This window comes from Batrachochytrium dendrobatidis (assembly GCF_000203795.2).
Source record: "Batrachochytrium dendrobatidis JAM81 unplaced genomic scaffold BATDEscaffold_20, whole genome shotgun sequence".
NCBI lineage: Eukaryota > Fungi > Chytridiomycota > Chytridiomycetes > Rhizophydiales > Batrachochytrium > Batrachochytrium dendrobatidis.
Window position 1 is genome coordinate 41,083 of NW_006281118.1, and position 13,246 is coordinate 54,328.

The 13,246-nt window shown below is 37.7% G+C and overlaps 5 protein-coding genes across 5 annotated transcripts; 3 read left to right on the forward strand and 2 right to left on the reverse strand.

Annotated features, from left to right (window-relative positions):
• Nucleotides 1-366: 366 nt before the first annotated feature.
• On the reverse strand, nt 367-3,117 carry BATDEDRAFT_28617 (uncharacterized protein; the record flags this gene model as incomplete). Its single annotated transcript, XM_006682983.1, has 13 exons — nt 367-414; nt 488-651; nt 764-848; nt 916-1,161; nt 1,293-1,460; nt 1,513-1,781; nt 1,901-1,940; nt 2,032-2,105; nt 2,195-2,333; nt 2,443-2,687; nt 2,760-2,786; nt 2,889-2,955; nt 3,070-3,117. 13 exons carry the CDS (start codon nt 3,115-3,117, stop codon nt 367-369), a joined length of 1,620 nt encoding a protein of 539 aa, XP_006683046.1.
• A 496-nt stretch (nt 3,118-3,613) lies between these two features.
• BATDEDRAFT_28618 (uncharacterized protein) lies at nt 3,614-4,333 on the forward strand (the record flags this gene model as incomplete). The annotated part of the gene is made up of 4 exons (XM_006682984.1): nt 3,614-3,780; nt 3,851-3,903; nt 3,994-4,041; nt 4,113-4,333. The coding sequence occupies 4 exons, from the start codon at nt 3,614-3,616 to the stop codon at nt 4,331-4,333; spliced, it is 489 nt and encodes a 162-aa protein (XP_006683047.1).
• Nucleotides 4,334-4,437: 104 nt separating this feature from the next.
• On the reverse strand, nt 4,438-7,264 carry BATDEDRAFT_14978 (methionine--tRNA ligase MSM1; the record flags this gene model as incomplete). Its single annotated transcript, XM_006682979.1, has 9 exons — nt 4,438-4,826; nt 4,949-5,340; nt 5,461-5,740; nt 5,855-5,966; nt 6,063-6,194; nt 6,273-6,359; nt 6,425-6,496; nt 6,931-7,046; nt 7,180-7,264. 9 exons carry the CDS (start codon nt 7,262-7,264, stop codon nt 4,438-4,440), a joined length of 1,665 nt encoding a protein of 554 aa, XP_006683042.1.
• A 519-nt stretch (nt 7,265-7,783) lies between these two features.
• Nucleotides 7,784-9,581, forward strand: BATDEDRAFT_92852 (transcription factor TFIIE subunit TFA1; the record flags this gene model as incomplete). The annotated part of the gene is made up of 9 exons (XM_006683028.1): nt 7,784-7,878; nt 8,017-8,112; nt 8,192-8,375; nt 8,512-8,583; nt 8,654-8,754; nt 8,849-8,914; nt 8,993-9,180; nt 9,289-9,436; nt 9,521-9,581. The coding sequence occupies 9 exons, from the start codon at nt 7,784-7,786 to the stop codon at nt 9,579-9,581; spliced, it is 1,011 nt and encodes a 336-aa protein (XP_006683091.1).
• A 379-nt stretch (nt 9,582-9,960) lies between these two features.
• BATDEDRAFT_92853 (uncharacterized protein) lies at nt 9,961-13,189 on the forward strand (the record flags this gene model as incomplete). Its single annotated transcript, XM_006683029.1, has 7 exons — nt 9,961-10,156; nt 10,275-10,396; nt 10,597-10,702; nt 10,786-11,144; nt 11,237-11,272; nt 11,341-11,538; nt 11,627-13,189. 7 exons carry the CDS (start codon nt 9,961-9,963, stop codon nt 13,187-13,189), a joined length of 2,580 nt encoding a protein of 859 aa, XP_006683092.1.
• Nucleotides 13,190-13,246: the final 57 nt, after the last annotated feature.

Here is a 13,246-nt window from a genome sequence, read left to right on the forward strand (position 1 = left end):
AAACTAAAATTATCTTGATTTTGCATAACTGCACATTGTACAATTACCGTGTTCATGCATTACAGCTCAGTGATTGGGCTCGACTGCTCTTAAATCTGTAAATTCATCCTGAAACCTCTGCGTCCTAGCTCAAACAACCTCAAGAATACAACTGTTGTTTTATGTCAATCACTAGAAAAAATGAATGAATTTAAAACAGAATGTTGACCAGTAAATACGAGTTATTATACCATGAGATTGGCTGTTTATTATGTATTTTGGCATTCTTATTCAGTGTTTCATGTTACGTGAATACGGTTGTAAATGAATAACTGCTGCCATGTCCAGTTTTAATGAAAATTGCATTTTGCAGTATAAATGTTTTGCTCATCGACGAGATACTGTGGATGCATTTGTAATGAGGTGAGCATGTTCCTATGCATTACCATTCAATAAAATCACGTTAGTTTCTATTGCCAATCTATTTAAAAATAAAGGGATTGCATACTTGGTCCAATGGTTTCTTTTGTGGAGACCATACAGTCATCACGACTCCAATGCATACCACAATACAGAATATCCATGACACAGAGTAAAATCCTGTTCCAAATAACGGGAGTGTGTACAGATATCTACTGACAAGTGTAGATATTATCGACGGGGTACATACATCTACAATTGTTTCCAAAACACGGCGTTATGAATCTCATTACTCATCCAGCAATTGATTGAACATCAAATGACTAATGTGTCATATTTATATCTACAATACATCAACTCCTACCAACAGGACTTGTAAATTGACACGAGTACAACTGAGCTGGAGTAAGAGTGCAGTTGCGTTTTCCAGTAGAGTCCATCACATTGCACTAGATATACGAGTATAAATCAAATACACCATCATTAAAAATCCAATAGTCATTCAATAAAACTTACAACTGTTTGTGCGCCAAATGCCATGTATTGAGGTGCAGCTATGATCATCAAGTATATCCAAGCTGGAACTGACACAATTGCAGCACTTGTAAATAACACTAGTGCTTGGGGTAGTGTAGATCCAGGAGCCAAAGAATACAAAGAAAACCCAACCACCCCAACACCGTATTGTTTCATCATATAAAAAATGCATCCAATCATATAGTATGCCAGTACCAGTACTAGGACTACATCAATTGAAAACATCTACATGGCAGAGGGAGTGGATGCCATGCACGGTTTAGTTTGGTATCATAACAGATCATGGTTAGTTGTAGCTATACATTACTATTTCTACTGGTTTCAAATAGTAGATTGAATTTTATGGTTGAGCTCACGTTTAATCCAGCATAGAGCATCGCGTCCAAAATAGTAACTGTTCCAAATGTAGTGACAAGAAAACTACATTGTGCACCACATGATCTCAGTGCATGATCAATTAGTGTCGCCATGATGGAAATAACAAACACGATTGCCATGGCAAGCAGCAAAACCCCGCCAACAGCCTATCATATTGCAAATTATAGACATAGTAAGCCAAAACCATCCAGCCAAAACAAAATTAAAAATGTCGCAACTTGCCTCGGCAGATTGTTGAATAGTTTTCAAAGAATCATTGTCTGTGTCAACAGCCGGGATTCTCGTGGTTAGTCTGTTTTCTAAATATCGCTGTTCACTTTGAAGTGATTGCAGTTTACGACGATCCTGAGCCTTCATTCTTCGTTCAGCATTGGATCCAGGATATTTTTGATGTAGTGCGTCAATACATGAACGAACATTGTTCAGACTTCCAATCACATCAATATCGTCCAATTCTTTACGCTTTTCTATTTCATATCAATGTTATCGAGTGTGGTGATACAAATAGCATTTAGTGCATGAGTAGTATGAAAAAATCAAATGCATTCACAATAGATTCAATTAAACATCCATCGTCACAACTTACGATGAATCAAGAATAATCCCGCATGGCTTAGTCCATATGCCTGATGATGATATGCGGGTAAATGAATTTAAAAGGCTGTTTTCCAAATATACGTCAACTAGTTTCAATTGTTACTTGGTTAAAACGCTTACCACATGGGTTACCATAACAATCAGTCCAACAAATGATATGATTCCAATAATAAAGGAAATCCCAGTTTCATACCCTATAATATAGTTTAAACATCAGAGTATAAGATACAAAATGACAAGATCCAATAGTCATCCCCAATTATTCAAGATTTGGTTCAAATACCATTTTGAACCAGTAGGCTATTGAACCAAGGCGTGTTTGTAGGAAGAATTGGCGGAAGTCGCATATATGCACCGATAAGCATCAGCACTACAAGAATACCAGCTGGTACGGCGGACAATGCAAAAGCTTTATGGAGAGGCTAAATATGACATGCATTTCAATGTGAGCTGCTTGTAAATAATAAATGCATGACTCGACTTTCATCTAGTCTGTTTTTTCAAACACTTCAAGATTAGATTGCTAAATACCGTGGAATACAAATCGTCCAGATTATTCTTGTCGTCCGAATAAAAATACATGAATGGCAGAACCCCAAAGCAAATCAAGGCAAGCATTCCAAATAGTATGTAGTATAGAATTTTTATAGTGGAAGTAATTTCCAAAACTGCAATAGACGTTGCCCATGCATGTTTTGCGCCAATAGCAATATTGGAGGTACTTGACACAAGATAGATATCGATTGGTACAAGTGCGACAATTGATAGCGCGATTCCTAGTGGAGGTGATTAATGAGATTGACAAAGCTGAAAGTCTTGGATAAACGCAATAACTTTGTTAGACTTACCGAGTGCTATTCCAACAGTATTTGTCACTGATCCAATGTGAATGGAACGGTAGATTATCAAACAGTTTAATTGCTGGAAGTTGGCAGTTCATCAATACACTGCATTGGAAATTGTAAAGCATGATATACCTGCTCCATCATATTCTCGTTTATGCTGAAGCCAATTTATCATTCCTGAAGCTGCTCCAAAACCACCCTACAATATCAAGTATGAATTAATGTAAACCGAGCTGTGTTATCCTTGCAATATCAGTTTATAATAGTTATACTATTGAATAACCCAGTCGAGTATTACATTATTGTTTCTTACCATTGTTAAAAATGCATATAACGCCCATGGCTCCCAAGTTGCTCGCATATTGACAATCAATATAGATAAAGACGGGAAAGCAAGTAGAGTTGGCCAAGTTGAACGCGCCAAAGTTACTTGTACTCGACTGAATAGGCTTACATGCGTTTTGATGGGTTGGATATAAGCATATTTAGCACTTTTGAATCGATTGAGCTTTTCAGCATATGATTTTGACATTGTACCTGTCAAATGCGACACTTGGTATCAAACAATCCTAAATTTCCTCAACATCATGCACAATTATAGCAGTGTCAAGTATTACCACTGCATTCACATAGAATAACACATTCATTCATGTGTATTGAACTCGTTAGAATCTTATTTTGTGAATACACCTATGAATTGAGTCGATACCAACTTATGCATCGCCATGTGAGTAAAGTTGGTTTATATCTGAGCCATTCAATCCCAAAAGATTGGATTTCGATGTTTTTTAAACAACTTTATTTAAGCCGACGAGTTTCTTGATTCAACATCAGCAGTACTAATTGGGTGAAATAGAATGTCAGAAAACACCAGATGCAGCAATGTACAGGTGGAAGGAGAAGTCGATCTTGGCACTAGTAATATATTTCAACCCCATGTTCGAATCATCCAAGAGCAAAACGCTGGTCCGATTGTTATAGGCACCAACAACATATTTGAAGAGTGTGTTACTATTATCAACAAGTATGTTGGTAAGATGTCATTTATATATCATTTCAATAAAATCTAACGGCTATTTGTGTTCATGTAATAGGAGTCCTGGTTTAATGAAAATAGGCAACAATAATCTGTTTAATACTGGGTGTTGTAAGTGGGTGCAGTCATTTACTCCATGTATACTGGTTGGTAGATAGTCTTGCATTGTTACCAACAATTGCTTAATGTTTTTACAACTAGGTGTATATGCTGGATTGATTGGGGATTATTGCACCATTAGTCCGAGAGGTGATTTATCAAGTGTACAGCTGACTGGATATGCATAGGATGTATATTAATTAGTGGATATTGATTTATAGCGATTGTTGGTCAAGGATCTTGCATTGAAGATAATTGTATTATTGGATCAAAATGCGAGATTCCCCCAAACCAGCATATCAGCAAAGGAACATTGATATACGGAAGAAACAACTCTTTCCGCAAGATTGCATCAACGGTTGGATTTGTCGCCCCTTTGCATTCCAAACACATAGATTATCTTGTTCAAGTTTTACCAAAGTATCATCCGACTCGTAAATAACACATTTATTGCAGTATAAAGCATGGTTATGTTTATATTCACAATGGGATCGGTGTTTTTTGATAAAAAATGTATCAGTAGTTGTGAGCAGAAATACAATGCGACTATTGGTCGATTCTAGGAAACAGTGGTGGCTGCTTGGAAAGAAGCGTGGGTGGTTTTTTAAAGGTGTTTTTTAAATGGTAATATCGCTTCCCTGGGTACGCATTGAAAAAAGTTCTTTCTGTACAATCAACATCTAGAGTATCTAGCAAATTGGTCATTTTTGTTGGCATGACAGGCTGTAGTAAAAGAGCGCAGATTCGCAATCCTTCATATGCGACAAATAAAACAGATTGCAGTTTGGGATTAGGTTTAGAATCTGATCTCGCTGCATTTGCCATCTTCCACGGCTCTGCATCGGTCCAATACTTGTTTAGATCTGCAATCATTTCCTGAATATGCTGTAGCGCATCTGCCACATTGCCTTGAATCATACACTGATCGACTTGATCTAAGTATAATATGATTGACGCAAGTGGAATGGGTGTATTTCTCAGTGAAAAGTTCAAAAAGTCGTGCAAATCAATCACAGATCTGGATCAAATGTCAAGCATGATACAAGTCAAGATATACCTGCCAAAGTGCTCAATTGCTCCATTTTTTTCACTCCAGTATCATCGAGAGGCTCGTCAGTAGCTAAAGGAATCTCACCACTCTGATTGATTCGCGGTGTGCTCACTCGCATGACTAAATTTCCTAGTTGATCTCCAAGATCGTTTTTATATCTTGAAAAAATCAACTTGTCTGAAAACTCTGGGTCATTGTTAATTACTCCATCACGCATAAGAAAGTATCGAACAGGATCAACACCCCATTTTTCAATTAGAGCGTTGGGTTCAACAACATTTCCAACACTTTTTGACATTTTCTGATGATTCATAAGCCAATGTCCATGCGATATAATCTTTTGAGGAAGGGGCAATCCGGCAGCCATGAGAAATGCAGGCCAGTAAATTGCATGAAACCTATAAACCAAATATTTACCAAAAATCGGACAGTGATGGATTGAAGAGTTGAAATAAATTTGTTAGACCTTTGGTATAGTGTAAATACAGATACACATCAAACTATGTATTTTAACCTACTTGATGATATCTTTGCCCACCACATGGATGTGAGCCGGCCAGCCATTTTGTGCTGCAATTTCAGACATTTGAACGTCCTTTGAAGGTGTCCAAGGATATTTTGCAACTGTTAGGTAGTTTACCAAAGCATCAAGCCAAACATAAATCACATGAGTGTCATCGTTTGGAACAGGAATTCCCCAAGAGATACGCGATCTTAATCTAGAAACAGAAAGGTCAGTCTGCTCCCCTTTTTTCAGCTGGCTTAAAACAAAATTGTACTGGCTTTCTGGAACAATCACTATGAGATTGAATATAAAATAGGTGTCGGATCATGAAGGCAAGAGATTATAAAATTTTAAACATTTCTATTTATCAACAAGAAAATTGCACTTTTACACATTACCAAGCTTACCTTTTGGGTTGGCTTTGAGCCATTCAATTGTTTTGTCTCTGAATGCACTCAATTTGAATTTGTAGTTTTCTTCTTTTGTCCATTCAACCACTTTTCCAGATTCTTTGGAAATCTGCACATAGGTCATTAAATATATATTAAATTTGACTGAATTATACAGGAGTATCAATTGGGATAAGACGGTAACGTTGGTGTTTGAATCAAAAACATGACATACCATTATACTAGGATCGGCTGCAGAAGCTTCTATTTGACTCTCGGGATAAAATGTTTCATCTGATACGCAATACCATCCTTCATGGTAGCCCTTGTATAGAAAACCACCACGTTCTAAACATTCCTGAAAACAATTGTTTTTAATATAAATAAATGTTTCTAGGCTTTTCAAAGTCTGAAATTCAATCTATAATAGTCTTACCCAAAGAGCTTTGACGGCTTCATAATGGTCAGAATCTGTCGTGCGAATGAATCGTGTATAGGAGATGTCTGATTTTTTAAACAAACTCTAAAATACACTGCATCGTCAGCAATTAAATACATCAAATTGATTGATGGTTTTGCAGACAATACCTTGAATGTTTTGGAAATATCATTGCAAAATTCTTTTGGATCTGATTTTGCTGCCTCTGCCGCTTGTTGAATCTAGATGAGTATAGTGTTGATTGAATGCAGTGGTTATTACACACATTTACAACTGTATTCACATAAATGAAATATTAAATAAGAACTAAACAAATGTTTAGCGTAGGAATTACACCACAACTCCAGTAAATCCTTTACTTGTTCAACCTTGAACTCTCCTACAAAACAAGTGTTATGCATTGCAATGAATAAATCTGACAATCGTACAATGAGTATCATCTCAGTTTACAACTATAGTTTACAAGCACCACACAATGGTCATTGTGTTTGAAAGAATTGAAAGTGTATTCAAGTCAATCTGTAGTAGATTGGCAACGAATATTTAACCATTATATATTCTGGAGAAATGACTGCAAGATGTATACAGGTGTTGTATTTTACGTGAATATAGCAGTAAATAGGTTTACGATTCATCATAAAATGAAATTTTATACCTTTAATCCATGTTCATCAGTACCAGTGCTATACATTGTTTTTTGGCCTTTAAATTCAAACCAGCGCTTTAATGAATCTGCCAAAATTGCAGAGTATAGATGGCCAATATGAGGAACTGGCGATTAATACATTCAAAAATTAGTAAATTATCTAACAAGCCACTTTGGCTTTTAGATTATGACACAAGCTCCAGTTTGAAATGGTAAAGAATTAGATCTTTACAAGTGCTTTAAAAGCTACAAGCCCACCTGCATTGACATAAAATATTGGTGATGTTATATATACGGGATGATCTGGATTTGTAGAAACGAATGAGCATAGTCTAGTTGACATGAAATTTCTTTGTATCATGTTTGGTAGAATGGGTTTGCTTATAGTGATCGATGCCACATTTGACCATTGCATGTTTCGAGGTCTGGCAGTCGAGTGCAACATATATAAAATATTGGCAGACTTTTGAGATGGATTTTTAGAAATGCATCTGCTATGAGCAGCAGACATTTTTGAAGAATACATCCGACTGATCATTGCTTTAATTTTATGAATTGTCAGATATGGACAAAGTTATTCAGGACTGTTTTTGGGACAGTCGTGAATTCAGTCCACACCCCAAAATAAAGCGACTGCGATCTATATTTTGGAGAATGCGTAAAGTGTTTGACAACTCGATGCAAGCACAATGCAATCCAAACTCAATACAAAAGTACAGTATTATCAATACGCAACAATCCTGCGAACACAATACTTGGCAGATTAACTTGCAGTTAAACGTTCAATTCAATCGCGAAATTTCTTGTCCAACTTGAATCAAGTGTTGGAAAACATTGCAAGACTGCTTAGCTATTAGTAGTTATGGATATATGCAAGCATCTTGTTTCGCTTATTGCCAGAGCGTACTATGAAACTCGTCATGTCATTGTTCTTGATTTGCTGACTCTAAATGCATAGTTATGTAGTATTGAACTACTTGATGGAGTTGCATCAATGAGCTCATAGGCATTTATCCTAAAGCTTACTCTGATCTTTTTCACGCATAGTCCAGCTTCACTGACCCAGCGTTATACATTTGATTATCTTGTGAATAGTTTAAGAGATGATCAGCTTGCATCTGCACTCGGTGTTAATCACAAGGACCTCCAAAAAATTTGTGGTATTCTCCGAGTTCAAGGCATGCTTAAAGTGTAAGTGTCTTTGAGTGGATCCATTCGTTTCCTTTACTAAAAATAGGTTGTGCTCTGGCTTGGTTTAATTCATAACTAGAGAAACACGATGGGAGGAGGTGCAGCTTAAAGAGCGGTCTGATGCTCAGCCACATACTAAAGCATTCAAGGACAAGCTAAAAAGATCCAAATCATATTACTATATAGATTATCGGCAGTTTGTCAATGTGGTCAAGTACAAGATTTACAAGATTGGAAAAATGATTGAAAAAGAAGTCGAAGCAGTTGAGTTTTTTTGATTTTGACACATTCCATCTACAATTGGGCTACTTGTTCAAAATTAAATAAGAATGTATAAAAAATGTGTGGTGCTAACATATAGTACAATGTTATCATACACATGTTTCAAACCTTTGATAGGAAATCACCCAGATGCCGTATAAATGTCCGTTGTGTATTAAGGAGTTTTCAGCATTGGATATGCTATCCTTGGTAAGATTTGGATATTGAATATTTGATCCAAGTGTTGTAAACTCATTTTAATTTGCTAATAATTCAATAGGAAAGGACACCAGACAGTTTGCCTTTATGTGACGTGTGTGGATCTGAAGTCCAGCTTGACGAAACTACTGGATCAAAAAATTCCAGTGCTGCTTACACTAGGTTCATAAAAGTGCTTGAATAACGACTTTTGTGGATAGGACTGATTGCAATAAGGGGCAAAAGCTTTGTACTAATCATAAGCTTTACATTTCAGATTCATGAATGAAAGTCGACCTATTGTCGAGCTGCTCAAACAAACGGACAATATTATTATTCCAGAGTAATATCAGCATTTTATTTGATGTATTGATGCCAAGTAGCAGAACTAACTTTTGGGTTTGCTATATTGATTAACTAGCTCCAAGCCCGTGCTTCCAGAACCAGGTGCTGTGGCTCAGGTAAAGGAACTAAATGAACCCAAGATTAAAGAAATATCAGGAAATAGCGGTCCACAAATCGTAGTGGAGCTTGAAGATAACGCAGAAGATACGCTTGGTGCAACCGAGACTATTAACAATACTGAAGATGGAGATGATGAATCAAATGGTAGAGTATTGCTACTTGATGTTTACAGTTTTTAGATGGTGGCATCATGCTTGAATCTACCTTGGAATATCATCAGATTTACAGACTGACACGATATTATATTTACAGATCTTGCCATCTATTATTCAAATCTGGCAAAATTGACAAATGAATCAGCCGTTGGATTACATGGCGGGTTAGATTCACCCGATGATGAAGACGAAGAGTTTGAAACAGTCTTACCAGCTATGACTGCGAACTCCGCTGTGCTTTCTCAGTAAGTCATATATTGTCTGCACCAGTAGTTAATGTTCAAATACTGTAATCAAGTTTGACCATTTACTGATTCAAATGATTTTAGAAAACGATCTGCACCATCAGATGATGAAGAGGATGAGGATGAGGATTTTACTGAGGTGTAGTTACTACAGAACTTGAACATAGTGCTTTTTTGGTAGCAGTTAAAATCCCATTGAAGGAAATAAACAGTTTTTGATATCTATAACAGTTTCATCTAGCCTGCTAGTAAGAAATGGCACGAGTTTATATATTTTGATTCATTGACAAAATCGGTATATTTTGCATGCCTTGCCTGACATCAGATTTGGGCGGTAGAGCGACGATCACGTTCAAGTCCAACAATATAAAGTCGAGTTTATCTTTCTTGCCATTTAACATTTCCGAGAACCATCTAATCGTTACTGGAAGAGTTGGCTGTTGCCATTCATAGCTAATTGTCTAAACAACTCTCTCGCACTGTTAAGGAATCTACAATCCTTACATCTGAACCACTTGCTGGATATGAATAACCTTGCCAAGAGTATATCTGCGCTGCAGTTTAGCGGGCCTGCTGCACAGACCAGTTGCAGTCCTTCAAGGCTCGCATTGAATTCGTCTTTAAATATCGATTCTTCTGGACCGCCTGGCACTTATCCACCCATGACTGTTATCTCGCTTAGTCGCTTGCAAGTTACTATTGAGCGTTTCTTGGCTGAAGGTATTGCTTTAATCTATAACGTCGTCCATCATTTTTATTCTTTCTCTATTGAATAAGAGTTGTTATGAATACACAGCTACATATATCTATCATCTAATACATTCGTTCAATATTCCAGGCGGGTTTGCTCATGTATATCTGGCAATTCTCGCTGGAGATTCGCAGCGTGTAGTTTTGAAGCGTATTGCATGCTCAGACAAAGCTTCACTTGAAGAGCTACGCCAAGAAGTAGAAATCCATGTGAGTTTGTCAAAGATAAATCAACCAGTTTATAAACTACTGTAGATTCTTGCTCTATTGGTCTGATGTTAATGCAAGTGCATGGATGTCAATATCCACCACCAGATCCTAGTGCCTGCTTTCAGCAATGAAGCATCTGACTTTCCTACAGCCATTGGATTTACATGTTGAATTGACTCGATAGTTTATTGTTATAACAGAAACAAGTCTCGGGACACAAAAATATTGTGCGGTTTTTGGACTCGTCAATTGCGTCATTGCAAGCTGGTGGATACGAAGTTTTGATTTTAATGGAGTACTGTGAAGGTGTGATTTGCTACAAGCTTCGAGTTGATCTGTCTTGATATTTTATTCTTGTGCATTGTCTTATATTTTAAATATTAATGTAGGTGGTCATTTAGTCGACTTTCTCAATACTCGTTTAGACACTCGTTTGACTGAAGATGAAGTTTTGAGAATATTTTCCGATGTTTGCGAGGCTGTTGCTCACATGCACAGTCTACAACCTTGTATTGCACATCGTGACATTAAAATTGAAAATGTATTGATTGCTGGAAATGGGTCATGTAAACTATGCGATTTTGGGTCGTGCACTACTCGAGTTGTGCCTCCAAATGCAATCTTGAATACCCAAGATATCTGGAAACTGGAAGAAGAGATTAGAAAGTTTACTACGCTACCATATCGCTCTCCAGAAATGTGTGATTTATACCAGAAACGCGGGCTTTCAGAACAAGTAGATGCATGGGTATGCAGCTATTTTGTTGTATTTCATTTAGTGGCTTGTGGGTATATCATTGCTATAACTTAACCACCTGAATTGTTTTTGATGTATTCTAGGCAATGGGAGTGTTGCTGTATAAACTTTGTTTTTTTGTAAGTTTTGTACAGATATTTTTTACCCGACTAGTATTTTGAATACTAAACATGGCAAACTTTTCTAGACAACTCCGTTTGAGGAAGGAGGCATGCTGGCAATTCTGAATGTGCGTTACACATTTCCATCATTTCCACAGTATTCTCCAAAACTCATATCTTTAATTCAATCGCTTTTGGAAATTGATGTTGCCAAGCGGTTTGATATATTTCAAGCATATTCTGTGGTTTGCGAAATGCGTCATACGCCATACAATTTACCCAAGGTACATATTCACACTAAATCTGATCAAGTTGTTTATACACTATGGCTAATTTCAAATGGTTGATTATGGCATATTTGGGAACTTATAGCGATCAATACCATCGAAGCAGCCAGGTGAAACCTCGAGTTCCATGCTTAAATCGACACCTCGCGTAACAGAGACTGTTCAAAACTCTGCAGCCAATGGCTTTGGGCCATCACCAACTTATGTCAATGGTGTTTCTGTTTCTGGTATTACGCCGATGCGAAGAGGTCGACCTAAATCTAATGCAACTGATTTGTCTACAGACAACTTTTTTATGTCGCAATCATTGGTCAATATATTCCCCTTGCCCGATGTAGGAACCCCGGCAGCTACTTCTGTAATGAGTCAATCTCTGGCTGAATCACCATTTGTTGATCTGGCAAAGTTTGAACAAACTATGGATCAGCACAAGGAGTTTTCCTCTTTACAGTCAATCAATCAGGCATCTCAAACTTCCAAGCCTTGTTTATCTCTGTCGCAGCCCTTTGTGCCAGATTCTATTTGGACTTCATCTTCAAATATAACGAGTAGACCCATTTCTACTTTACCCCAATCAGCATCAGTAATTTCAGACTACACTCGTGTTCGTGGTCATACATCAAGTGGAGTTCCTTCAGATTTATCATGCTCTTTGCCGTTTTCTCCTGGACGAACATTTCAACCTCCACCGTTGCCATTTGAAGCGCACCCGGAAGCACAAAATCCACAAATGCAGTCCTCCCAACCCAAATCTGTTTTGCATTCACAACATGAACCACCAAAACAACAATCGTTTTGGGAAAAACATTCACCATTGCTTACCAATCCATCTTTTCCCGAATCTCCACCTGGTCGTCGTACAGTTCAAAGCCACAGTCGGCCCTTTTCGTGGGGAGGACCTATGTCAGGACCTCCACCATTGCAGCGACATCCAAACGATCCTTTTTTTGCTTCTATACCGCCACGTCCACCTGGAACTATTGATAAAGGGTCACCCAATACAGGTTATATAACAGTTCCGCGACCCAATTCTACTGGAGAATGGTCATTGCCTGCTACACCCAATGGAACACCTTTTAATACACAGCAGTCCTATCCACATACTGCAAATGCTATAATCAATAACCAGCAAATGGCTGCTTTGCCTGATCAATCCATGTTTACTCTTTCTACTCAAATGCCTATACAGACCACCACTTCTCTTGTGATGCCTATGCAATTGCCCATGTTATCATCACCTCAAATGCCCTACGGTGCATTTTCTGCTTCAGTGTTACCTGCTAGTACTCTAGCTACCGATCTGTACACCAAACCCCATCCAAACCAGCAAACACAACCACCTGCGAAGCCGCCTCGAAAAAATCGTCTTAGTATTCAGGCAACAACCTCGATGGGACTTTCAGATATTCAATCTGGATTATCCGAGTCTAATCCGAGTCAATCGTGGCAAACCAACTTTTCGAGTCAGTCTGATTCTAAAGCCAGTTCTATGGGTCGCTCAATACCATCTACTAGTCCATCACACATGGATGTATTTGGAAGGTCGATTGATATGCCTTTACTTTCTGCTACTTCAGCATGGCAGCCACTTGTACCTACTCCAGCCACATCGGATCCACCTCAAACAAGTGTTTCTCATTACCAATAAAGTTTTTTGTTGAGCATTTTGCTTTAGGATTAGAAGAATTTGTCTGAAATGATTGCA